This window comes from Pseudorasbora parva, chromosome 1 (genome assembly GCF_024679245.1).
Source record: "Pseudorasbora parva isolate DD20220531a chromosome 1, ASM2467924v1, whole genome shotgun sequence".
Lineage (NCBI taxonomy): Eukaryota > Metazoa > Chordata > Actinopteri > Cypriniformes > Gobionidae > Pseudorasbora > Pseudorasbora parva.
In genome coordinates, this window is record NC_090172.1 from 14,412,225 (window position 1) to 14,439,665 (window position 27,441).

At 36.8% G+C, this 27,441-nt stretch overlaps 1 protein-coding gene across 1 annotated transcript in view; it reads left to right on the forward strand.

The window, feature by feature from the left end:
• Positions 1-27,441, forward strand: part of LOC137051932 (phospholipid-transporting ATPase ABCA1) — a 365,555-nt gene that overhangs the window by 219,817 nt on the left and 118,297 nt on the right. The window contains exons 25-29 of the mRNA XM_067428858.1: positions 14,098-14,300; positions 15,121-15,169; positions 18,884-18,991; positions 19,100-19,132; positions 21,026-21,165. Of these exons, the coding sequence (XP_067284959.1) occupies positions 14,098-14,300; positions 15,121-15,169; positions 18,884-18,991; positions 19,100-19,132; positions 21,026-21,165 (533 nt within the window). The remainder of the gene's footprint in view (positions 1-14,097; positions 14,301-15,120; positions 15,170-18,883; positions 18,992-19,099; positions 19,133-21,025; positions 21,166-27,441) is intronic.

Consider the following 27,441-nt stretch of genomic DNA (forward strand, 5'->3'; position numbering starts at 1 on the left):
ATATATATATATATATATATATATATATATATATATATATATATATATATATATATATATATATATATATATATATATATATATATATATATATATATATATATATATATATATATATATATATATATAATGCATTTGGCATATATATATGCCATCTCCACCATTACATGTCTTTACAAATAAATAACATAAATGCAGTTAAGCTTCGTACAGACTATATAATGTGTCAAGTAATAATATGTCGTTTTATAATAACTGTGTTCTTGTGAATGTACTGAGAAGTATTTATTTGTAACCTAAAATATACTTTAATACTTTAATTTATTTTTAAATATATTTATTACACAGTCGCAATAAAGTTACAAGATGTAACATCAAGTAACACACTACACTTAGTTAGTCCACAAGTCTTCTTGTGCTTTAGTATGTTAGTCAACACATTAAAATAAGTTAACTTGTTTACACAGGCATCTGGTATCACAATAGGCACACACACACACACAAACACAATATACCTTAGACATAATACCTAATACATTACAGAAAAGTCATTTCTTTAAGAAATTCATTCTCTGTTGTGTCTTCATAATTACAGTATATGATCAGTCCACATCTCTCATTTAAGATTATTGTCAGGTACACCAATGTATTTACATTATTGAATATTACAGGTCATTATTGAATAGTGATTACGTTACACACACACTGACTCAGGTCCCCTGTTAGATAGTAAATCACGACGCCTGTGTGTTTGCTGTGACATTTCTTATCATCATAAACACACTGTAAAAATTTAGAGTTTTTACAGCAATACCTGAGTTTAAAGGGTTAAATCAAGCAGAAATAGCTCTCTAATGTATTAATTGCAGGTCATTATTGAATAGTGATTATGTTACACACACACACTGACCCAGGTCCCCTGTTAGATAGTAAATCACGACACCTGTGTGTTTGCTGTGACATTTATCATCACAAACACACTGTAAAGATTTAGAGTTTTTACAGCAATAACTGAGTTTAAAGGGTTAAATCAAGCAGAAATAGCTCTCTAATGTATTAATTGCCGGTCATTATTGAATAGTGAATATGTTACACACACACTGACTCAGGTCCCCTGTTAGATAGTAAATCACGACGCCTGTGTGTTTGCTGTGACATTTCTTATTATCACAAACACACTGCAAAGATTTAGAGTTTTTACAGCAATACCTGAGCTTAAAGGGTTAAATCAAGCAGAGATAGCTCTCTAATGTATTAATTGCAGGTCATTATTGAATAGTGACTACGTTACACGCACACTGACTCAGGTCCCCTGTTAGATAGTAAATCACGACGCCTGTGTGTTTGCTGTGACATTTCTTATCATCACAAACACACTGTAAAGATTTTGAGTTTTTACAGCAATACCTGAGTTTAAAGGGTTAAATCAAGCAGAAATAGCTCTCTAATGTATTAATTGCAGGTCATTATTGAAAAGTGACTACGTTACACACACACTGACTCAGGTCCCCTGTTAGATAGTAAATCACGACGCCTGTGTGTTTGCTGTGACATTTCTTATCATCATAAACACACTGCAAAGATTTAGAGTTTTTACAGCAATACCTGAGTTTAAAGGGTTAAATCAAGCAGAAATAGCTCTCTAATGTATTAATTGCAGGTTATTATTGAATAGTGACTACGTTACACACACACACTGACTCAGGTCCCCTGTTAGATAGTAAATCACGACGCCTGTGTGTTTGCTGTGACATTTGTTATTATCACAAACACACTGCTAAGATTTAGAGTTTTTACAGCAATACCTGAGTTTAAAGGGTTAAATCAAGCAGAAATAGCTCTCTAATGTATTAATTGCAGGTCATTATTGAATAGTGACTACGTTACACACACACACTGACTCAGGTCCCCTGTTAGATAGTAAATCACGACGCCTGTGTGTTTGCTGTGACATTTCTTATTATCACAAACACACTGCTAAGATTTAGAGTTTTTACAGCAATACCTGAGTTTAAAGGGTTAAATCAAGCAGAAATAGCTCTCTAATGTATTAATTGCAGGTCATTATTGAATAGTGACTACGTTACACACACACACTGACTCAGGTCCCCTGTTAGATAGTAAATCACGACGCCTGTGTGTTTGCTGTGACATTTCTTATTATCACAAACACACTGCTAAGATTTAGAGTTTTTACAGCAATACCTGAGCTTAAAGGGTTAAATCAAGCAGAAATAGCTCTCTAATGTATTAATTGCAGGTCATTATTGAATAGTGACTACGTTACACGCACACTGACTCAGGTCCCCTGTTAGATAGTAAATCACGACGCCTGTGTGTTTGCTGTGACATTTCTTATCATCACAAACACACTGTAAAGATTTTGAGTTTTTACAGCAATACCTGAGTTTAAAGGGTTAAATCAAGCAGAAATAGCTCTCTAATGTATTAATTGCAGGTCATTATTGAATAGTGATTATGTTACACACACACACTGACTCAGGTCCCCTGTTAGATAGTAAATCACGACGCCTGTGTGTTTGCTGTGACATTTCTTATCATCATAAACACACTGCAAAGATTTAGAGTTTTTACAGCAATACCTGAGTTTAAAGGGTTAAATCAAGCAGAAATAGCTCTCTAATGTATTAATTGCAGGTCATTATTGAATAGTGATTATGTTACACACACACACTGACTCAGGTCCCCTGTTAGATAGTAAATCACGACGCCTGTGTGTTTGCTGTGACATTTCTTATCATCACAAACACACTGCAAAGATTTAGAGTTTTTACAGCAATACATGAGTTTAAAGGGTTAAATCAAGCAGAAATAGCTCTCTAATGTATTAATTGCAGGTCATTATTGAATAGTGAATATGTTACACACACACTGACTCAGGTCCCCTGTTAGATAGTAAATCACAACGCCTGTGTGTTTGCTGTGACATTTCTTATAATCACAAACACACTGTAAAGATTTAGAGTTTTTACAGCAATAACTGAGTTTAAAGGGTTAAATCAAGCAGAAAAAGCTCTGTAATGTATTCATGGCAGGTCATTATTGAATAGTGATTGTTACACACACACTCACTCAGGTCCCCTGTTAGATAGTAAATCACGACGCCTGTGTGTTTGCTGTGACATTTCTTATAATCACAAACACACTGTAAAGATTTAGAGTTTTTACAGCAATACCTGAGTTTAAAGGGTTAAATCAAGCAGAAATAGCTCTCTAATGTATTAATTGCAGGTAATTATTGAATAGTGACTACGTTACACACACACTGACTCAGGTCCCCTGTTAGATAGTTAATCACGACGCCTGTGTGTTTGCTGTGACATTTCTTATCATCACAAACACACTGCAAAGATTTAGAGTTTTTACAGCAATAGCTGAGTTTAAAGGGTTAAATCAAGCAGAAATAGCTCTCTAATGTATTAATTGCCGGTCATTATTGAATAGTGACTACGTTACACACACACTGACTCAGGTCCCCTGTTAGATAGTAAATCACGACGCCTGTGTGTTTGCTGTGACATTTCTTATCATCACAAACACACTGCAAAGATTTAGAGTTTTTACAGCAATACCTGAGTTTAAAGGGTTAAATCAAGCAGAAATAGCTCTCTAATGTATTAATTGCAGGTCATTATTGAATAGTGATTATGTTACACACACACACTGACTCAGGTCCCCTGTTAGATAGTAAATCACGACGCCTGTGTGTTTGCTGTGACATTTCTTATATCACAAACACACTGCAAAGATTTAGAGTTTTTACAGCAATACCTGAGTTTAAAGGGTTAAATCAAGCAGAAATAGCTCTCTAATGTATTAATTGCAGGTCATTATTGAATAGTGATTATGTTACACACACACACTGACTCAGGTCCCCTGTTAGATAGTAAATCACTACACCTGTGTGTTTGCTGTGACATTTCTTATCATCACAAACACACTGTAAAGATTTAGAGTTTTTACAGCAATATCTGAGTTTAAAGGGTTAAATCAAGCAGAAATAGCTCTCTAATGTATTAATTGCAGGTCATTATTGAATAGTGATTACGTTACACACAAACTGACTCAGGTCCCCTGTTAGATAGTAAATCACGACGCCTGTGTGTTTGCTGTGACATTTCTTATAATCACAAACACACTGCAAAGATTTAGAGGTTTTACAGCAATACCTGAGTTTAAAGGGTTAAATCAAGCAGAGATAGCTCTCTAATGTATTAATTGCAGGTAGTTATTGAATAGTGACTACGTTACACACACACTGACTCAGGTCCCCTGTTAGATAGTAAATCACGACGCCTGTGTGTTTGCTGTGACGTTTCTTATCATCACAAACACACTGCAAAGATTTAGAGTTTTTACAGCAATAACTGAGTTTAAAGGGTTAAATCAAGCAGAAATAGCTCTCTAATGTATTAAATGCAGGTCATTATTGAATAGTGATTACGTTACACACACACTGACTCAGGTCCCCTGTTAGATAGTAAATCACGACGCCTGTGTGTTTCTCTCCTCAACCCCCACAACCCCCCACTCACAATTTACATTTCAATAAAGGAGACTTGAAAAACCAGTTTGTGAACCACAGGCCAATAGAGCTCAAACTACCAGTGTGGCAGAACCCTTCTCAAATAAACTAGAGAAGATGCTGGGATTTGCCCTGCCAAATTAAACTAAATTACATTTTTTACAATCGCTAGGCCACATTTCTCAATACTTTGGTCATTTTCAAAATCCTTCACACAGTTCTCCAAACCAACTTTCTGCTTCACATGAGTTATTTCACATTCAAAATCCACAAAAACCAACAAAACACTTAATTTATGTCTCAAATCAAGTGCCAATGATCCACAGTTTAGCTTGCACAGACTGAAGTTGTGATCACTGTGTGAAGAGTTGAAAAAGTTGAAAAAGTGTGTTTATTATTGAGAAATGTTTTGTAAAAGAACATTTTATATCACAGCTTAACTGTGGATCAACATTGCTTTAGCAAAAAAATGCATTCAATGGCAACATCTTTCAATTTACCTGAAATCTTTTCTCACTTTGACACAAACACAATCAAATCTTTGTTCTACAGGCCAATTCGCACATCCTTACATGCTGTTTTCAAAAGTGTTAAACTTATGGACAAAACAATAACATAATACAAAACTGAATGAGACAGCAATTTACAACATGTATACAGTAATACTGTAATGCAATTTATACTGCTAAAAAAATCAAACACTATCAAAGCAACTTTGATGAAACTGAACACCAACACAAGTGTTAGACCATTACCATCCATTCAAAAGAGGAAACTTAGGAATAATGTTGTACTGTACTGTAAGCATGCAGTGAATTATAAGCAGCAGAGAGTGTCATTCTAGTTTTGTAAAGACATTTTAATTCTATAATGTTCCTGATGTTAGTGTTGATGTAAACCTGCGCTGCTAGTGCTCTGGAAGAATGAGTTGATTTGTAAAAGTAAAATTAACTGCTGTGAAGCTGAAAGTTGGTTAGCAAATTTATAAACTCCTCACTCAGTTCTCCTAAAGATTGGGAAATGTGTCCTAGCGATTGTAATTTCATTTCATCATGTAATTTCAATTTATTTTTGGCAGTGTATTTGGTCTAGGACATAGGTAACAGTAGTGAGCTTCTTTGTATCACCTGTGAGAGTCTTCATGCATTGAAATGTAAATTACTGGTGGGGGGTTGAGCAGCAAACTCAACACACACACTATTCTCTATTCCAATTTCAAGAGCACATCTAAACCACTAGCCCAAACACATTACAAGTGAAAGCACAAATAAATACAAAAGATATGATACACATGAAATAAACAGTGCTTTTCAGGACGGTCTGTCAGTAGTTGTAATATAACACTGTATTGTCCTCACTGTAAAAAAATAAAATAATAAAAAATATATATATATATATATATATTTTTTTATAAGTTAATAATTTTAAAGTTACTTTTTCTCAAAGTGTATGTTCACTTAACTGAACCTACTATGACATAAGCAACTATGTTTACTGGGATACTTCCTATTTTTTTTTAAATAATTTTGTATTAATTTTAGCATTTTAGTTTAGCATTCGTGGACTGTCAGAGATACAGCTTTTGGGGCGTGTGCTTTAGGTGTTCACCCATATAGCACGTGAGTAATGAAGAGCCTTCTGAAGCAAAGTGGCACGTTTGTGTAAGAACAATGTCCATATTTTAAACTTTATAGACTAAACAAACTATTTTTATTGAAAGAAATTGTGTTTTAGTGTTATTATGAAAAGAGTAACCCCTGACGCTAAGTTTTGTTTAGCTCTATCTTCTCTCTTCTGCGTTTGTCAGTGCACATACGTCAAGGATTCATGGGTGAAGAAGGGTTACTCTTTAAAGTACAACTCCGGTGAGAAATGACCCTTGGGGTAATTAATAGATGGTTACCGAGTAGATCGTTCTCTGGGATGCGTTTTCATGGAAATCAAGTGTAAGGAGTTTTATCTCTAAAAACAGATTTGAGTGACGAGCGCTGTGCTAAGTGATGAACTGTGACTTGGAATCTCATATGGGCCGTTGTTTCCGGAAGAAAGCACTGAACGCAGTAGAGAAAAAAAAAGAAAAAAAAGTCCATGTAATTAGATTTCACAAACTTAATTCCTATCGATCAGCTCACTTAGCACAGCGTTCGTGGCTCGAGTCGTCGAGACTGTTTTCCAAGATGGCTTGAGTCTGTAAACGTGTAATGTACTGTCTTTAGAAAGTATCTTCTTATTAAACCGTTTGTACTCTAACAAGTTCTCAATGCTGCGGTTTGCATGTAGAGACCCTCATTATGCTGCCGTGTTAGTGTGGGGCTATTTTGAGCCTTGTTAGTGGTATTAACTAGCGATTTAATTTCACTTATTCCATGTCCCATAGACAAACATTATAAGCTAATCTGTGTTTAGAGATAAAACTCTTTAAATTCGATTTTCATGAAACCGCATCCCAGAGAACGATCTCCTCGGTAACCATCTGTTAATTACCCCTAGGGGCATTTCTCACCGGAGTTGTCCTTTAAGCGCAATGTGATTCGTGTGGCACTGAAAACCGAAAGCTAGTATTTTAGTCTATGGATCAGTTACTGTGTGGATCAGTTATATGATGGTTAGATGCACTTTTATGGACCGACAAGGCACTGGCATTTTAAAGCTGGGAAGAGCCAGGACTTTTTTAATATAAATTTAAATAACTCAGATTTTATTCATTTGAAAAAAGAATGTCATATACACTTGGGATGACTTGAGGGTGAGTAAATCATGGGCTAATTTTCATTTGTAGGTGAACTAACTGCTGTAAACTGGGCCCACAAACACAGTAGATCCACACAACCCCCCACACAATTTACATTTTAATAATAATAAATAAGGGAAGACTTGAAAACCTAGGGCCCTATAATTCCCGCGATCACGGAATCGCGGACGGAATCGCGGAATTGGCATATTAACGCGGAATCTGCATATAAACGCGGAATCTGGTGTTAACGCAAATTTCCCCGGAATTTTACATATTTGTAATGAAATTCTGTGTCGTGTGGGTGGAGAACGTATGTCTGAGGAAAGTGCAGACCGGGGGAAGCAAATCTTCGCGACACAACCCCTCCCGTCATTTCAGCTCGCCCTTCAAAACAATGAAAGTATGGCGAAGTTGGTCTCCACGGCTCTGCTTTCGGCAGCGAAAAAGTTAAGAAACTCGACGCTAACGGCGGTTTCACACTGCACGCGCAGGCGGCGCAGAAGCTTTCCGTATGGAGAGCGTGAGCCGCGCTCGTGTATTGCACATACAGACAAATATTGTCCATTCTGTCAGATTTTCCGGTGTTCTGCTCGACCCCTGTCATCTCGTGCTTTGATTTATAATGTGCACATTAGGCAGCAATGCATATCTGCTGCAAATGCGACCGTTTTCCCCTCTGTTAGTCTGTTCCAAACATGCATTTAACATGCTCTATATGGGTAGTTTACATGATAAGTAACCTTAAAGTTAAAATTAAGCATCTAGTTTTAATCATTTAAAGGGGCCTTTGAAGTTGGGGAAAAAAACTTCAGGCAGTGTTGTGTTTTCGTGTATTTTTATTTTTCACAGCTCTGGATATCATTATGGTGATTGTTAAACACACAGAACAATTCACTAGATGATTTCATGGTGCAATGTTTTTTTTTATGTTAATTTTCAAATTTAAATGTTTTACTTAATAGTACTTAAGAGTACTGTAAAATATGATTCTTATGATTTTTTTTTTTTAGTTCTTTTTAAAAAAAAATTACTTGAAATAAAAAGCTAATGGAGCACTTTCATTTTAACTTATATAAACTATTATAATTTATTTTACCGGAAAGTTTAAAGCTAATAACCATTAATATTTGAAGTATTTGAAGTGCAGTGTTATGTCAAATATCATATTTGTCCTAAAAAGTAAATGTGATGTTTGTTACCTCGATAAATTTAAGGTCATTCCTATTTTTTGTTTTATGTTGTATAATATTAACATTAAAAGCAAACTCTTTTTTCACCAAAATTACAGTAAAGGGTAAAAAAACTGAATTACCAAACATTTTAACGGAAAAAAAAGGAATCTGCAAAAATTAAAACGGAAAAAACGGAATTTGGGAAAAAATAAAACGGATTTTATAGGGCCCTAAAAACCCAGTTTGTGAACCAAAGGCCAACCTAGAGGAAAGGAAAATCAAACCTGAGATCTCCTTCTCAACTCACATCTTTCTCCTAGACAGAAATGAGATCAAGTGAACATCAAATTGAGACATAAGGCTAAGTCTCCTGCTTCTCACATGTTTATCCTAAGACAAAAAATGACATTCTCTCATGTTTATCTCCTCTAAAGTTTCATAAGAGATCTCAACAACATCACATACTATGCTCTGATTTGTCTCCTTGGCTAGAGAGACTGGATTGCTCATATGTGTCTCCTCTAAAGTTTCAGAAGGGATCTCAACAGCATCACATGCTGTGCTCAGACTTTTTTCTTCAGCTAGATACTCTGGAACTCTCACTTTTGTCACCTCTAAAAAGTTTCATAAAAGATCTCAATAACATCACACAGTGTGCTCAGAATATTCTCCTTAGTCAAAGGCTCTGGTACTCTCAAATTTGTCAAACAAATGTTGGTCACTTTTTCAAAACTCTTCACAGAGTGATCACAACTTCAGTCTGTGCAAGCTAAACTGTGGATCATTGGCACTTGATTTGAGACATAAATTAAGTGTTTTGTTAGTTTTTGTGGATTTTGAATGTGAAATAACTGCTGTGAAGCAGAAAGTTGGTTTGGAGAACAAGTTTTGAAAATGACCAAAGTATTGAGAAATGTGGCCTAGCGATTGTAAAAACTGTAATTTAGTTTAATTTGGCAGGGCAAATCCCAGCATCTTCTCTAGTTTATTTGAGAAGGGTTCTGCCACACTGGTAGTTTGAGCTCTATTGGCCTGTGGTTCACAAACTGGTTTTTCAAGTCTTCCCTTATTGAAATGTAAATTGTGAGTGGGGGGTTGTGGGGGTTGAGGAGAGAAACACACAGGCGTCGTGATTTACTATCTAACAGGGGACCTGAGTCAGTGTGTGTGTAACGTAATCAATATTCAATAATGACCTGCAATTAATACATTAGAGAGCTATTTCTGCTTGATTTAACCCTTTAAGCTCAGGTATTGCTGTAAAAACTCTAAATCTTTGCAGTGTGTTTGTGATGATAAGAAATGTCACAGCAAACACACAGGCGTCGTGATTTACTATCTAACAGGGGACCTGAGTCAGTGTGTGTGTAACATATTCACTATTCAATTATGACCGGCAATTAATACATTAGAGAGCTATTTCTGCTTGATTTACCCTTTAAACTCAGGTATTGCTGTAAAAACTCTAAATCTTTGCAGTGTGTTTGTGATGATAAGAAATGTCACAGCAAACACACAGGCGTCGTGATTTACTATCTAACAGGGGACCTGAGTGAGTGTGTGTGTAACGTAATCACTATTCAATAATGACCTGCAATTAATACATTAGAGAGCTATTTCTGCTTGATTTACCCTTTAAACTCAGGTATTGCTGTAAAACCTCTAAATCTTTGTAGTGTGTTTATGATGATAAGAAATGTCACAGCAAACACACAGGCGTCGTGATTTACTATCTAACAGGGGACCTGAGTCAGTGTGTGTGTGTGTAACATAATCACTATTCAATAATGACCTGCAATTAATGCATTAGAGAGCTATTTCTGCTTGATTTAACCCTTTAAGCTCAGGTATTGCTGTAAAAACTCTAAATCTTTACAGTTTGTTTGTGATGATAAGAAATGTCACAGCAAACACACAGGCGTCGTGATTTACTATCTAACAGGGGACCTGAGTCAGTGTGCGTGTAACGTAATCACTATTCAATAATGACCTGCAATTAATACATTAGAGAGCTATTTCTGCTTGATTTAACCCTTTAAACTCAGGTATTGCTGTAAAAACTCTAAATCTTTGTAGTGTGTTTATGATGATAAGAAATGTCACAGCAAACACACAGGCGTCGTGATTTACTATCTAACAGGGGACCTGAGTCAGTGTGTGTGTGTGTAACATAATCATTATTCAATAATGACCTGCAATTAATGCATTAGAGAGCTATTTCTGCTTGATTTAACCCTTTAAACTCAGTTATTGCTGTTAAAACTCTAAATCTTTACAGTGTGTTTGTGATGATAAGAAATGTCATAGCAAACACACAGGCGTCGTGATTTACTATCTAACAGGGGACCCGAGTCAGTGTGTGTGTGTAACGTAATCACTATTCAATAATGACCTGCAATTAATACATTAGAGAGCTATTTCTGCTTGATTTAACCCTTTAAACTCAGGTATTGCTGTAAAAACTCTAAATCTTTGCAGTGTGTTTATGATGATAAGAAATGTCACAGCAAACACACAGGCGTCGTGATTTACTATCTAACAGGGGACCTGAGTCAGTGTGTGTGTAACGTAATCAATATTCAATAATTACCTGCAATTAATACATTAGAGAGCTATCTCTGCTTGATTTAACCCTTTAAACTCAGTTATTGCTGTGAAAACTCTAAATCTTTGCAGTGTGTTTATGATGGTAAGAAATGTCACAGCAAACACACAGGCGTCGTGATTTACTATCTAACAGGGGACCTGAGTCAGTGTGCGTGTAACGTAATCACTATTCAATAATGACCGGCAATTAATACATTAGAGAGCTATTTCTGCTTGATTTAACCCTTTAAACTCAGTTATTGCTGTAAAAACTCTAAATCTTTGCAGTGTGTTTATGATGATAAGAAATGTCACAGCAAACACACAGGCGTCGTGATTTACTATCTAACAGGGGACCTGAGTCAGTGTGTGTGTAACGTAATCACTATTCAATAATGACCTGCAATTAATACATTAGAGAGCTATCTCTGCTTGATTTAACCCTTTAAACTCAGTTATTGCTGTAAAAACTCTAAATCTTTGCAGTGTGTTTATGATGATAAGAAATGTCACAGCAAACACACAGGCGTCGTGATTTACTATCTAACAGGGGACCTGAGTCAGTGTGTGTGTAACGTAATCACTATTCAAAAATTACCTGCAATTAATACATTAGAGAGCTATCTCTGCTTGATTTAACCCTTTAAACTCAGTTATTGCTGTAAAAACTCTAAATCTTTGCAGTGTGTTTATGATGATAAGAAATGTCACAGCAAACACACAGGCGTCGTGATTTACTATCTAACAGGGGACCTGAGTCAGTGTGTGTGTAACGTAATCACTATTCAAAAATTACCTGCAATTAATACATTAGAGAGCTATTTCTGCTTGATTTAACCCTTTAAACTCAGGTATTGCTGTAAAAACTCTAAATCTTAGCAGTGTGTTTGTGATTATAAGAAATGTCACAGCAAACACACAGGCGTCGTGATTTACTATCTAACAGGGGACCTGAGTCAGTGTGTGTGTAACGTAATCAATATTCAATAATTACCTGCAATTAATACATTAGAGAGCTATCTCTGCTTGATTTAACCCTTTAAACTCAGTTATTGCTGTAAAAACTCTAAATCTTTGCAGCGTGTTTATGATGATAAGAAATGTCACAGCAAACACACAGGCGTCGTGATTTACTATCTAACAGGGGACCTGAGTCAGTGTGTGTGTAACGTAATCACTATTCAAAAATTACCTGCAATTAATACATTAGAGAGCTATCTCTGCTTGATTTAACCCTTTAAACTCAGTTATTGCTGTTAAAACTCTAAATCTTTACAGTTTGTTTGTGATGATAAGAAATGTCACAGCAAACACACAGGCATCGTGATTTACTATCTAACAGGGGACCTGAGTCAGTGTGTGTGTAACGTAGTCACTATTCAATAATGACCGGCAATTAATACATTAGAGAGCTATTTCTGCTTGATTTAACCCTTTAAACTCAGGTATTGCTGTAAAAACTCTAAATCTTTGCAGTGTGTTTATGATGATAAGAAATGTCACAGCAAACACACAGGCGTCGTGATTTACTATCTAACAGGGGACCTGAGTCAGTGTGTGTGTAACGTAATCACTATTGAATAATGACCTGCAATTAATACATTAGAGGGCTATCTCTGCTTGATTTAACCCTTTAAACTCAGTTATTGCTGTAAAAACTCTAAATCTTTACAGTGTGTTTGTGATGATAAGAAATGTCACAGCAAACACACAGGCGTCGTGATTTACTATCTAACAGGGGACCTGAGTCAGTGTGTGTGTAACGTAATCACTATTCAATAATTACCTGCAATTAATACATTAGAAAGCTATTTCTGCTTGATTTAACCCTTTAAACTCAGTTATTGCTGTAAAAACTCTAAATCTTTGCAGTGTGTTTGTGATGATAAGAAATGTCACAGCAAACACACAGGCGTCGTGATTTACTATCTAACAGGGGACCTGCATCATTTTGTTAAACATAAATAAATCAAAAGTGGTTAGTTTAAAAAGCTCATAAATGTATAAGGTGGTAAGATGGGCCTTTTATATGGGCCAAAAGTCACACATTATTTTTACAAATACTTGGCTAAAATAAAATGTTTTTAATAATGTCTATGTTAACACTTGTTTAAAAGAACTTTAGATGCAAAGTTTGTCCCATTTACCGTACCTTTTTTTTATATAAATAAAATAATGCATTATTTTTCAATAATTATAGGCCACTGTCATTAAAATGTTATATATATATATACACAGAAACAAAACATGTTTACAAAAGCATTGAATGAGATCCCTTAATAATTTAATAAAGTTTTACGGTCTCTCCATGGCCATGATGGATGGTATTTACTATATTTATTTGTAGAAACTGAGGACACACACATTTTGATGGTAGATGTATTTCTAATTACATCCTGGTTGTTTAGATTTTTTAATCGTTTTTTCTTGGATCCTGTAGTATTTAATTTTAAAGTAATGCAAAGTTTGAAACTAGTCAGGGTATTTAGTAAAGAGATATAATCTATATAATGTTAGTTCCTTTAGTAAGCAGCCTGTTAAACAGCAGCTCTAGAGTCAGAGGACAGCAGGCCATTCAAACAATAGAGGAGTGTGTGTGTGTGTGTGAACGACGTGTGTTTAAGGGCTATTACAGTTCCTGCTCCAGCCTACAGGGGAGCTGCTGAGCATGGCCTTAAACACTCACACACTCTTAGGTCCCCTCTTGGTCAAAATTTTTAAAAATTCACCAGAGTGTTGTTTCTTGATTTTAACATGATTTAAACACACACACCTGTAGGTCCTTACTTGGTCAAACATTTAAAAAATCACCAGAGCATTTCTTTAGTTTTTTACTTCATTTTCACATGATTTAATGCATGACCAACAGGGGACTTGAAAAATGTCCCCTCTTGGCTCAGAGGTCCCCTGTTGGTGAGTGTGTAACGACGCCAAGGTCCCCTGTTAGATAGGTAGACAAGTACACACACACACACACACACACACACAATCTAATAAACACACATACACAGTGTTGTTATGTTTCTGTATACATTTATTTTTATGTTCCTCCTGATTAGATGTGGCGGATCTGAGTCGACTGGTGCGACGACACGTGCCGGAGGCCGAGTTTCTGGAGGTCGTCGGTCAAGAGCTGGTGTATGTGCTGCCGTACACGGGCGCCAGAAACGGCAGCTTCACTTCCCTGTTTAAAGAGCTGGACCTGGAGAAAAGCAATCTGGGCGTCACCAGCTACGGGATATCAGACACAAGCCTGGAGGAGGTACACAAATAGGGGTCACTAAGGTGACATTTACTCAGGTGGCAAACACATTATGCAGTTTGGATATATCTAATACAGAGGAAGTTTCATCAATGCATCTGATATGTATCTGTTTGACTTTGATGAGCAAATGCTTACTGCAGCTACATATACTTGGCTCCAGATCAGTGTATCACAGGCTATTGATTTATTATATTTATTAAAGATCATTACCCTAATTAATGCCAGTTCAATTCAGTTTCCCATTCATCTCTTCTGCTCCTCTATTTTACCGTTAAAGCATCAGTTATGTTATATTTTCAGTTCACTTTATCAAAAGGGTTTTTACCAAAAGAGCAGCAAACCAGTCTGTTAAGCTGCACTTATTTGGAAATTCAAAGAAATAAGCCAGATTTATTGTGTTTAAAGCTCAATGCTGTTAGTCACCTCAGAAAATTATTATAATTGATATCAAATTTCATGATTTCAAAAATCTAAGTTCTGGGAAGAATGCTTACCAACTTACTGTGTAAAGTTACACCCAGGTTTCAAATTATTTCAACTGGTGGTAAGATTTGTTAATGTTTGTTCATCAAGGCTGTATTAATTTGATAAAATATACAGTAATATTATGAAATAAAGGTGTTGTGAATATATTTTAAAATGTAATTCATTCATGTGATGCAACGCATCAGGTTTCTTATTATAATCTAGGTTGAAAACAGTTGTGCTGATATCTTTTTTTAGTATTTTTTAATTAATAGAAATCAAACAAAAACAGCATCATTTGGTTATTTCCTTGTTAATTTTTATTTTATTTTTTTTACTTTTTTTATCACAGATCTTTCTGAAGGTGGCTAAAGACACAGGTGTTGACGTGGAATCTTATGGTAACATCCTCTCTAAATATTCATTACACTTTATACTTTAACACGTTATCTACGACATATTTTAGGCCAGGGGTTTTTACATTATATAATAATTATATAATAACATTTAACATTATATAATATTTTTTTTATGTAAAAAGATTTAAACTGTTAGATAAATTGTGACATCATAAATACAAAATATTGTTTCAGAACGTAATAAATTGGCTATATTTTATACTTAATGTCGTATGTATACGGCAAGAAAGGAGAGAAACGTTTAGAAATTAAACAGAAAATCCGGTAGAATTTATCCATATTTGCTTTCATTCTCTGATTATTATTATTATTATTATTTTTTTGTATTTTAAGACCATCTGAAGGACCCCGGTGAAAACCACTGTTTTAGGCCATGTTCACACTGTCAGTCAAAATCCGATTATTTATGTATCTGATTGCAATCTGATCTAATAGATAACTGTCCACATTATGTATCAAAACTCTTTGGATCTGACTTGTGTGTCCCATGGTGCTCTCTCGTTTTCCTGCATTGGTTTCTATGGCAATGACATTGCTTTGGTAGGCAAATGCAAAAAACATCAAAAACAGCAACATGGAGGGGTTTGCAATACATTTACATGACAATCTGTAACCGGCATGCTGGACTACTGCGTCTTATGAGGCGGTGGCAGAAATGTAGGAGCCTGTTATGCACTGCTTTATTCGTGCTGTTGTCACTCCGCCGGTCTCATAATCAACGTCTCCCTTTACAATTTTTTGCTAAACTGGCACTTTGCAACATATTTCTTCAGCAATGTTCAGTCACGTTTCCTATTACATCGTATGACGTTTTATGTGGCATGAGGAAGTCACGCAAACCATGCAAAATCCAATTAAAGCCGTCAGTATGAAACTTACTTGAATAGGATTTCTAACCACATATGAATGTAGATGAAACCGGATTTGTAAAAATCACACTTCATGTCATTTTTTTCCTGTTCACACTTGCTAAAAATAAGATTGGATTCCAATCGGATATGTTCAAAAATCAGACTTGGACTGACAGTCTGTACGATGCTGTAGAACTTAAATCAGATATTTTCAAGCAGACGATAAATAGCAAGTGATCAAATAAGAATTGTGTGTCCAGATGTAACCAACACATCGCCATGTGTTGCTTTGATAATGACAAGAAGCGTACCGACATATGAGGGTCTCAAACAGATGCTAGAAATGGAGATGCATCATCTCATTCTCCAAATAATCAAGATGAAGACTGAGACTCCAAATGTGGTTTAAATCAGATTTAAGAAGGAAAAAAAAACAAATATGATTTCATGTGTTGGTAGTGTTTTTTTTGTTTGTTTGTTTGTTTGTTTTTTGCTGTCCAGATTTATCTGGATAATATGCAGACAATTATTAATTATAAATATTTTTTTTGCTAGCAGACTGAACATGGCCTTCGCTGCTGCTTATTTAATTCTTTCCCCGTCAGTGTTGACCATTTTCACAAAAAATGTAATTGCATATAGAATATTTTGCTTTGAAATCTGAGCATGCAATACATCAAAAGAAATATCCTCTTCTTTTAAACAAAAAAAAAGTTTTATTCAAGCTTCATGCATTCCTTTTTTTAATCAAATTTTGAACAAAAAGCTGGGAAAATCATGTTTTTGTGAAAGACTGTATCCAGATCAGATTTAAAACGATTATCAAATACAGATTGAGTAGATTTCTCCATCAACACTCCTAATACTTGCACAGTCCTGTAGCTCACTCTGGGTCCACATTTCATTCAGTAACATTAGGTATTTTTGATTTATATGATGTTTAGTGTTGATGATCACATTATTTTACATATGCATCTGCTTACATACGATCTCTTGTTTTACTGCGTCTTCCTCACGTGTGTTTTGATCAGGAGATTCTAGCGATTAATGGTGCGTTCTCACCAGATGCGAATGAAGCGTTAAGTGCGAGTGATTTACATGTTAAGTCAATGCAAAGACGCACAAGTTGAAACATCTGAACTTAGGGGGATATTCGTGTAAAATCAAATGTGGATACCCAGAGTTGTACCATATATCTTCTAGAAACAGGAATAGAAAATTATCTTGTTTGGAAGAAAAAAAGTGAGTGAGGAGAAACGTTGTAAAAAAACGCTCTTTAATCAATTTGAGCTATACCTATTGAGACTACAAGCTAGCTAAAGCCAGGCAAATCGAGCTTATTCGCTATATTTTAAAACAATCCATGTCAGCCATTTCACAGAGACAAAGCCCCTCCCATGATGCAAATTCACGCCTGGTGCGTAGTAAATGTCACGGGCGGATGAAGCGAGTAAAGTCAAAATGTTCACGCAATGCAATTTATTCACTTTATACACGTCTGACGTGAGCGCCCCAAAAACACAGAAAGTTCGGGGGAAAGCGTTTTCTCACAAATAACAGAAAATTCTGTGTTTGGCGTGGAAAGAGTTAAAGGTCTCGTTCTTCGCGTGTTTTCGAAGCTTTGATTGTGTTTACAGTGTGCAATATAACATGAGTTCATGTTTCGTGTGTAAAAAAAACGGTATTTTTCACACAATTTACTTATCTGTACAGCGCTGTTTCCTCTGTCCTAAAAACGGCCTGATGATTTCCTTGTTCTATGAAGTCCCTCCTTCAGAAGCACGTAACGAGTTCTGATTGGGCCAGCGCTTCCCGTGTTGTGATTGGACAGCAGCTTAGCGCACTTTGCCCGGAAAGGTCCCGCCTCTTACCATAACGGGGAGATGCAAGCGCTGAATGCGCGCTCTTCTCCACGTGGGAGAGCAACAAGACCACGCCCCCTATTTTGTGTGTTCTTGTGGGCGGAGGGTTAGTCAACAAACGGTTCTAGTGACGTCATTACATCCCTGCACTTCCTGCTGTAGTCCAAACCGGCCGTTCGCTGTAGGCTTTGAAAGGGAACTTCTGTTAAATAAAATATCTCGCTTGGCATTGAACTTTGAGCTTCATAATTTTACAGGTATTATTTATGCTCTAAAAGCAACATTATACACTAACTAAAGTTTGAAAGATGGAATCGCGAAGAACGGGACCTTTAAGATTGCAAATAAAATGTCCATTAAATTGGATTACTCAGTTTTAACCTAAACTAATAAAATTAATTTGCTGCATATTTTGTCAGTCATACAGGTGAAAACAGATAAGATTTATGCATGCAAAAACATGACAGTTTATTATTAACTATTTGCATCTATTTAAAAATATTTCAATAATAATTTTCAAAATGCATTTACTCAAATTCAATGCATGAACTTGAACTGCACTGTGCTGAAATGTGCCACTCAAACTGTTAAGATCATACTGACATTTTCTGGGATCTCGTTAAAAATCATTGTAAACCTCTCGTTTCTAACAGTGGGATACTTCAGAGTGATATTTGGTCTGTTTAAGGGCCTTACGCTTTGTCTCAGATAAGAACAATCCGCTCGAATAAGAGCTGGGATGATGTGTTGCAATTATACTCTCCTGTCTCACCTTAGAGTGTGTGATTGTGTGTAAACTTGTGTTAATGCTCCCTCAGATAAGAACAGGCCAGATGAATACGCTGGAAGTATCGCACCCGCACTCCTCCAGAATAACATCTGCTTTCTCTGTGTGTGTGTGTGTGTGTGTGTGTGTGTGTGTGTGTGTGTGTGTGTGTGTGTGTGTGTGTGTGTGTGTGTGTGTGTGTGTTAATGTCTTACAGATAAGAGAGAAACTCTTGAACAAAAGCCCAGAAGCAGCTCAAGGATATCAGGAATACAGACTATCAGCTCAGGATTGGAACCCAAAGATGAAAACACAGTGAAAAATGGTACGCTCAAATGTAAACGCTTATATGTGTATGGGAAGAAGAAAAAAAAACTGGCCCCTTCATTTATTCACTGCTCTATATTGTTTTTCCCCCATTGTTTTGAAACAGAGGTGAAGGTTAGATTCACTAGTCGTGTAGAGGGTAAGTACAATTTATTTCTTTGTTTCCATATGTAACAATTATTGGTATCCGGCAGTTGTAGTAGTGAGGCAGCTTTAATAATTAAGGTTGCTGTAAAGTAAGAGTAGTGAGGTGGGCTTAAATGTTAGATATCTGTAACCGGTGATGTACAGTTTATTGGTGCTACAGTAATATCATGGGACTCTAGCTTCAAAACAGTATTTTCCAAAAAGTAATATCGTAATGCATGGAAGTAAATATGCAGCACTTGAGCTGAACTTTGATGTGGCTCAGATTATACAAATAATACATGCACCATTGGCATGTATTTTTGATTCACATCTGGAGCCATTTAAACAGGACACTAGATGGAACACAATGGAATGGAACAGAGCCTGTGAATGTTGAGACAACTTTTCTAAAAATTGACTCTTTTTAACTCGGGAGCATCATAAAATGCGTATTGCATGACAGCGGCCATAGTCTCTTCCTGATGTGTGTTTAAATAACACTGACAATAGCAAAATAACACATATGGAATATAAGAGGCAAACTTCCCCTTAATGAGCACATGAGCACTGTGATGGTTCAGTGGATTTTATTGGGAACTGGGTTCATTTGGAGTGCTCACATTTGCCATTGCAGACATAACTTTGACACAAATTAAATTCCATTCAGTTTTCCTTCAGTTTTCTGTGAAAATGCATCAACTGGCCCTGCAATAACAACACATCCAAACAATATGAGTGGTACTACAAAACTACTTATCATCATGGTACTTTAGCTGTTATCATACCATGAGACATAATTAACAGTGGAGTGGCTGTTACTGTGAGGCATCTGTAATAGTTAAAGGGGCTTTTTAAACTTAGGTTTGTGTATAATGTTGCTGTTTGAGCATTAACACATCTGGAAAGTTATGTTCAAAGTTCAAAGCAAAGGGAGAAAATGTATTTTAATGAAATCGCTTTTTAAGGACTACAACAAATGGCTGGTAGGGACTACATTCACAGGTTAGTGACATCACTAACCTTAAAATGTACATAAATCCTGCCCCCAGGAACACGCAACAAAGGGGGTGAGTTATGTTGGGCTGCTTTAGAGAAGAGTTGTTGTAGTAGAGAACATTTAGGAGTCTGCTGAAGCTGTCGCATACGTCTTGCAACACAAATGAAGTAGCATGCCATAAAAGCAAGATGACAACATAAGTTATAACCGTAATTAAACTAAACTATGGTGTTCTATCTCCATGCAACATAAATTCTCTTGTCTCCAAAGGCATCTCACAACAGTTTCCACAGGAGCATTTTATAGATTATCATGACAAAATATGCTAAACAACCACTTCAAGATAGTTAACTCCACATCAGCTACATAAATTAATCAACTAACCGTTCAGAAAGGTCCTGTTGCATTCTATATGTTGTCACTTCTTCTTTAGTCTATCCATCATTGTCCAACTCCGGTTTAAAGACTGAACAGTTTCTGACATTCTCAATACGTGTCTGCAAGCGGTTATCGGAGCTACTAACTCCAGCCCTTCAAGCTCCACCTTCGTCTTAAAAGGGGGCTGGGAGCACCAGCTCATTTGCATTTAGAGGGACGCACACAAAAAGGACACGTTTTTGCTCATCCACATAAAGTGACAACTTTAACGATACAAACAATGATGTGGGGTATTTTGAGCTAAAACTTTGCATACACATCAGAGATGTATTATACATCTTGTAAAAAGGGCATTATAGAACCACTTTAAGGTCGCTGTAACAGTGTGGTGGCTGTAACAATGAGGTACTGTAACAGTGAGGCAGTTGTGACAATGAGGTAGCTGTAATACTGGGGTATAAAAGTTGACTCAATTATAACAGCGAAGTAGTTGTAATAACCCATGTGAATTTATTGTTTACGTTACAGACACCCAGCGACCCATGTGTGCGAATGGCAAAGGGTCATACATCGTCACGGGTTGGTCACTGATCAAACAGCAGTTTTCAGCTCTTTTTATCAAACGATTTCACCATGCCCGTAGAAGCCGGAGAGGAATCATCGCACAGGTAAAACTCAACAGACATATCAGCACAAATACACTCTAAATACCCTTTTCCACTCATTTCCACTTTTTCTTTCTTTAAGTGAATCTCACTATAGTTTACATTCTACAGGTGTATTAATAAAATGGGGTTATAGGTTTTGGCAGCTGTGAGCTGCACCATGAATCCAAGAAAAACTGTTTAGCACCAAATGCACTGATCCATCAAAATAAAAAATCTAATAAAAAATCTAGTTGAAAATGCGTTTGTGAGCTATGGAAGCTTGTTTTCACCACAAAATAAAACAAATAAAAAAGGTAATCGTGACTTTTTGCAAGTTTCAGATGTTAAATAAAATTTCAAAGTGTTTGAAATACTTTTTTATGTTGAAAATGTTTTTTTATGTCAGACAGTACAATCAAATAGTTGTATACTGTAGTTGTACCACTTGATATGGAAAGTGTACCAACATACACATACTTGAAATTAGCATTTTTATCAGTATTTGAAAGAGATCTACAAACCTTTTAACAAACCTGTTTACCAACGGATCAGTTTGGCATTATCATGTTTACTGTTATTAGTCAATGTTTGCAGTTGTGCCACCCTGGCATTTCAGAATATACAAATTGCTGGGCAAAATTGATAAAATACCATTTTATCTATAAAATGAATTTATATGAAAGGTTTCAAACCTAAAATGATGCCAATAGTATTTTTTGTTTAATTTTTTATTATTATTAAGACACCATAATAAATAGTTTTCTTAGACTGTTCATTTGTTCGGTCAGTTGCACCACCTTGGGGGTTTAAGATAACAAAACATAAAACATTATGTATTATTTAAATGTACTAAACATGAATTCAAACTAAATAGGTTTTATAGAACAAAGTGATATATGTAATTAATTTATATATATATAAAAAAAAAAAAAATGTATATAATTCACTTGGACACACAAATATGCATGTCTTGTCACTGACCAATGTACAATATATAAATGTCTCAGCGCTTGGTCAAATAACTACCATCATTGTGCACATTCTTCATTTTTCTGTATTGGCTGACGCATGTCACCCTTGTTCTCTCGGGGGAAAGATGTTCCATTGTTTTCTCCTTCATTATTCCCGATGCGTTCTCTGTCTCCGGCACATTTACATTTTCCTCAGTGTAAACAGAGAGTGTTTGAATTGGGTGGTTGAATTAATTGGACAATCATGGAGTGTAATTAATCAGCTGGAGTGAAGCTGTGTCGTCGACTCCTATGCAGCCTGTCTCTCGCTATGAGATTTTGTGTGCACTGGTTTCGCTCCGTCTGTCAGCAGAGAAATGGAATGAAAGGAGAACATTTGGAGAGATAGCAGAGTGGAAGAATAGAGAGAAATTAATTATGCTGGGAATGAAGGGTGACAGTGCCAGTTTTGAAAGTGTTTAATTGAACCCTTTTACACATTTAACTGAGCCAACACAAGCACATGACACTCGTCTGCCAAAGAGAGATGGGGGAGAGGGACAATTCACTAAAAACTTGCGCCACTTCAGCACGTTTTTTTCTGCTCGCAAACCTGCAGCTAATTCACTAAGGCTAAGCAACGATCCAGACGTTAAATAAAATAGTACTGTGTCATAAACATTTAATAGGTGCAGCCCAATTAATGTACTTGTCCAATGTTTAATGCTATTTTATAATGTAAGTAGAGAGTATTTTATTTTTAAACCTGTATTCCATTAAAAGTGAAATATGGAATAGTGGCACCTAGTGAAATTACAAAAATAAAGCACACTTTCAAACGACCTTGAAATGCCCCTTTCGTACCTTGCGAGCCTCCCAGGACTCAAACATCACAAACACAACTCTTACGGGTGCTTGTGAAGGCATGTCTTAACTAGGGGTGTCCCCGACTAAGGATTTACACATTCTAATCAGAATTTTCGAATCTCTCTATGGTCGACCAATAGTCGAATCATCTATGTGTGTGTAAACCATAGACCGTAAAAAAATAAACGTAAACGGGTTGGGAAGGGCAAGACACTAGTCAGCAGGAGGCTAAGAGTATTTTTATTTTACTTTACACACGGCACACAGCCACCACTTTTAATAAAGTGATCAAAACTAGGCTAACACTACACTACACATTCGTAAATTAACCGTTCTCTCATAACATTTAAAAGCCGTGGTCGAAACACAGAACATCACACAAATATATAAAAGAACATTTTGACAAATAAACCTAAAAAAATACCTGCCTAGAGAGGAAAGGAACACTTTGAGTGCGTTTATATGCACGTTCTTAAGCCGATTGTGCCTAAAGGGGGTCGCACACCGGACTGAAGCTCAGCGCTGTGTCTCGGATCTCACACTAGGCAGACGCGAGCTTAATTTGGAATTGACTTGTGAGACTACGAGTGTATCTTGTAGCACAGGGTGAAATCAGTATGTACATTCACGATTTGAGGGAAATATACATTTAATCGCCACGGACAGGTGTCGAATGCTGCCGTCGGTGTATATGTGTTCGAATTTTAAAGGCGCGGCGCGTCCGGTGTGAAGCTCAGTGCTCTTAAAGGGGCGATCGCTCAGCGCCGCGACACGTCTTTATAACACTAATATTGAGCAACCCCTTATTGCCAAAATGGTATGATCCTCGTTTTTCATAACACCCGCGAAGATTCGACTATGAGATCAGTGGTCGAATTCGGTCCTGCATATCGATGCATCAAATCTTCGACTATTAGGGGTCACCCCTAGTCTCAACAGGTAAATAAAAGGTCCAACATACTGGGAGTTTGTTTAGCTGTGTTTATGTGTCATGGAAATAATTGATTAGGTTAACACTTTGTCTAGAGCAAACGCAAGCATCTCGCTTAAAATAAACCCATCCAATGTATCTGGTTGCATTTTTGAATTGACATGCTGCAACTGTTTGAGGCTTTTTTTACACTGGACATATCATATAAAACATGAACTGGTACATTTGTCTTTTTGAATGGGTACATATGTATATTGTATTGAAGCATTCATTGCATCGCATTGCATCACAATGTACCGTTCACTTTGATGGTTTCATGACCTGTTAATCTTTAAAGATCTAGATGCAGTTAAATTAAGCTGAACAACAGAAAGGGCCGTGGCTACACGTGTCGCTCGCCCCCCACACTTAATTTGATTGGCTTAGTCATCTTTCATATTGGCATACATAATTGGGAAATGTGTTTGGCGTTATCTTCACTATAATGCACAGACAATACAACATTAGTCTACATCCCTCAATGGCAAGAGAAATTATGAAATGTTAATTCATAGTGGATGGTATACGCAAACCCTGTAGCCTAGTAGAGAAGTAGTCCTGAAATACTCCAGTAAAAGAGAGGTCTCTAATGCGACACAAATAAGATTAACCTTAGAGCACACTTGGCTCATTTGAGCGGGGCAACGCCAAATCAAGTGTTTATTGTTCACTTTATTTGCTTGCTGTACGTTTTACATTCTGGATCAGTCTAATTCACAAATTAACCATTTGATGTTATTTGTGAACCAGTTGATTGAAAATAATTGGCTCACAATATTCACACAAAAAAACAGACCTCACTATCGGGTGAAGAGAAAGTAAGGTTTATACAAATTAAAATGCACAGATAAGGGACAACATATGGCATTATTCAGGTGTTTAATTAAGATTAAATTCAGGTGTTTAAATAAGATTATTCTTATCTCTTCATCAAGGCACCTGTTAGTGGGTGGGATATATTTGGCAGCAAGTGAACAATTTGTCCAATTTGTAAAAAGCTGATGTTTTAGAAGCAAGAAAAATGGGATGGGGTAAGGATTTTAGCAAGTTTGACAAGGGCCAAATTGTGGTGGCTAGATGACTGCGTCAGAGCATCTACAAAACTGCAGCTCTTGTGGGGTGTTCCCAGTCTTCAGTGGTAAGTGTCTATCATAAGTGGTCCAAGGAAGGAACAGTGATGAACCAGCAACAAGGTCATGGGCGGCCAAGGCTCATTGATGCATGTAGGGAGCAAGGGCTGGCCTGTGCGCTCAGATCAAACAGATGAGCTACTGTTGCTCAGAAAAAGTAAATGCTGGTTCTGAAAGAAAGCTGTCAGAAAAAAAAAACAGTGCATCACAGTTTGCTGCATTTGAGGCTGCATAGCTGCAGACCAGTCAGGGTGCCCATGCTGACCCCTGTCCACTGCAGAAAGTGCCAACAGTGGGCATGTGTCTCAGAACTGGACCACGGAGCAATTGAAGAAGGTGGTCTGGTCTGATGAATCATGCTTTCTTTGACATCACATGGATGGTTGGGTGCGTGTGCATCACTTTCCTGAGGAGCAACTGGCACCAGGGTGCACTTTGGGAGGAAGGCAAGAGGCAGTGTGATGATTTGGACAATGTTCTGCTTGGAAACATGTGGATGTTACTTTGACATGTACCACCTAAGCATTGTTGCAGACCATTTACACCCTTTCATAGAAAGGGTATTCCCAGCTGGCTGTGGCCCTTTCAGCAGGACACTGCGCCCTGCATCAAAGCAAAAATGGTTTAGGTATGCTTTGAGGAGCACAACGACGAGTTTGAGGTGTTGACTTGGCCTCCAAATTCCCCAGATCTCAATCCAGTCGAGCCTCTGTAAGATGTGCTAAACAGACAGATCCAAGCAGGCCCCACCTCACATCTTACAGGACATGCTAACATCTTAGTGTCAGATACAAGCGGCAACCTCCCGCGATCTCTCTTGAAGCCAATACGGAAGTAATGTAAACTGCAGTTCCTCAACTGGCCACTAGAGGCAGGCTCCAGAAGGTAGCAGAATCTTATTGAGCCCTATGTTAAAATGCCCAACTTTACAGCAGGAAAAAACATGTTTACAGCCTGGTACAAATTGTGGTTTTGGTCTATACGGCTAATTTTGATCTTCATGACAACTGTGAGGGGGTGAAATTTTTTATAACTCAATTATTTACATTATATAAAGCCTTAAAGTTCTGCATAATTAAGGGCATGGTTACAGGGGGATAGCCATTTATCCGCCATCTATAGTCATTGCATCACCTAAGCTCCGCCCACATCTCGCCTTTTTGCCCATTTTCTGTTATCTTGGAGTGACACGCGATGACTCGCTCACAAGATGGCAACGCCCAGCTCGCCCATACTTTACGCTTCAGAACGGCTTATCGGAATCCTATGGGTGACGTCACAGATACTACGTCAATATTTTTTTTACAGTATATGTTCAGATACCATATGGTTATTAAATCTGACCACAGACTGTAGGGGTCTAGTGGAGTTCATGCTTCGACAGGCCAGGGCTGTTTTGGCAGCAAAAGGGGGACCAACACAATATTAGGAATAATGTTATGCCTGACTGGTGTGATATGGCAGACACATTATCCTACTCCAGTTTCATTTAGTTATCCAACATCTGCACTCGACATGGCTTATAAAAAACAATAACACCTGTACATTTTAATTGAAGCTGCTAAAATACCGTTTTCATTTCTTTTCTCATATGGTGGTATGAAGTAAGCACAGCATGACTCAATCAGCCAATACAGTTGCTTAAATGCTGTGGGGTTGTTCATGCATTAGCATAAAGATCAGCTTAATTTAGCAAAATAATAATTGCAGGGACATTGCAGGATACAGACTTTTTTTTCCCTGTGCATTATAATGAAGGCTTTGTGCACAGCTGTTCCAGTTCATATAGATTTGAATGACATATACGTCCTACACTGACTACGAACACATTTTCTATCATGTACAGTGGTGGTCAGAATTTATGCTACCCTTGGTAAATATGATCAAAGATTGCTGTAAAAAAATAAATCTGCTTTGTTTATCCTTTTGATCTATCATTAAAAAATTCACCTTTCATTGAAGTAAAAGAATGGAAAGTCGAGGGAAAATCACATTATGAAATAAATGTTTTTCTCCAAAACAAGTCAGACACAATTATTGGCATCCCCAGAATTTTTATGAGTAAATGAGTATCTGAAGTATATTCCCATTAATATTTAATAAAAAAAACATTAGCACACCAGGGTGACAAGGAACATGACAGTGTCCAGCTATGATGTCTTGTTTCACAGCAGTATAAATATAAGGAAACACAAACGCAAAATTCCCTTCATCATTCATCACAATGAGTAAAACCTAAGAATATAGATCTAATATGCAGCAAAATGATTGTTGAGCTTCACAAAATAGAAAGTGGCTGTAGGAAAATAGCTAAAGCATTAAAAATCCCCATTTCCACCATCAGGACAATAATTAAGAAGTTACAATCAACTAAAGATGT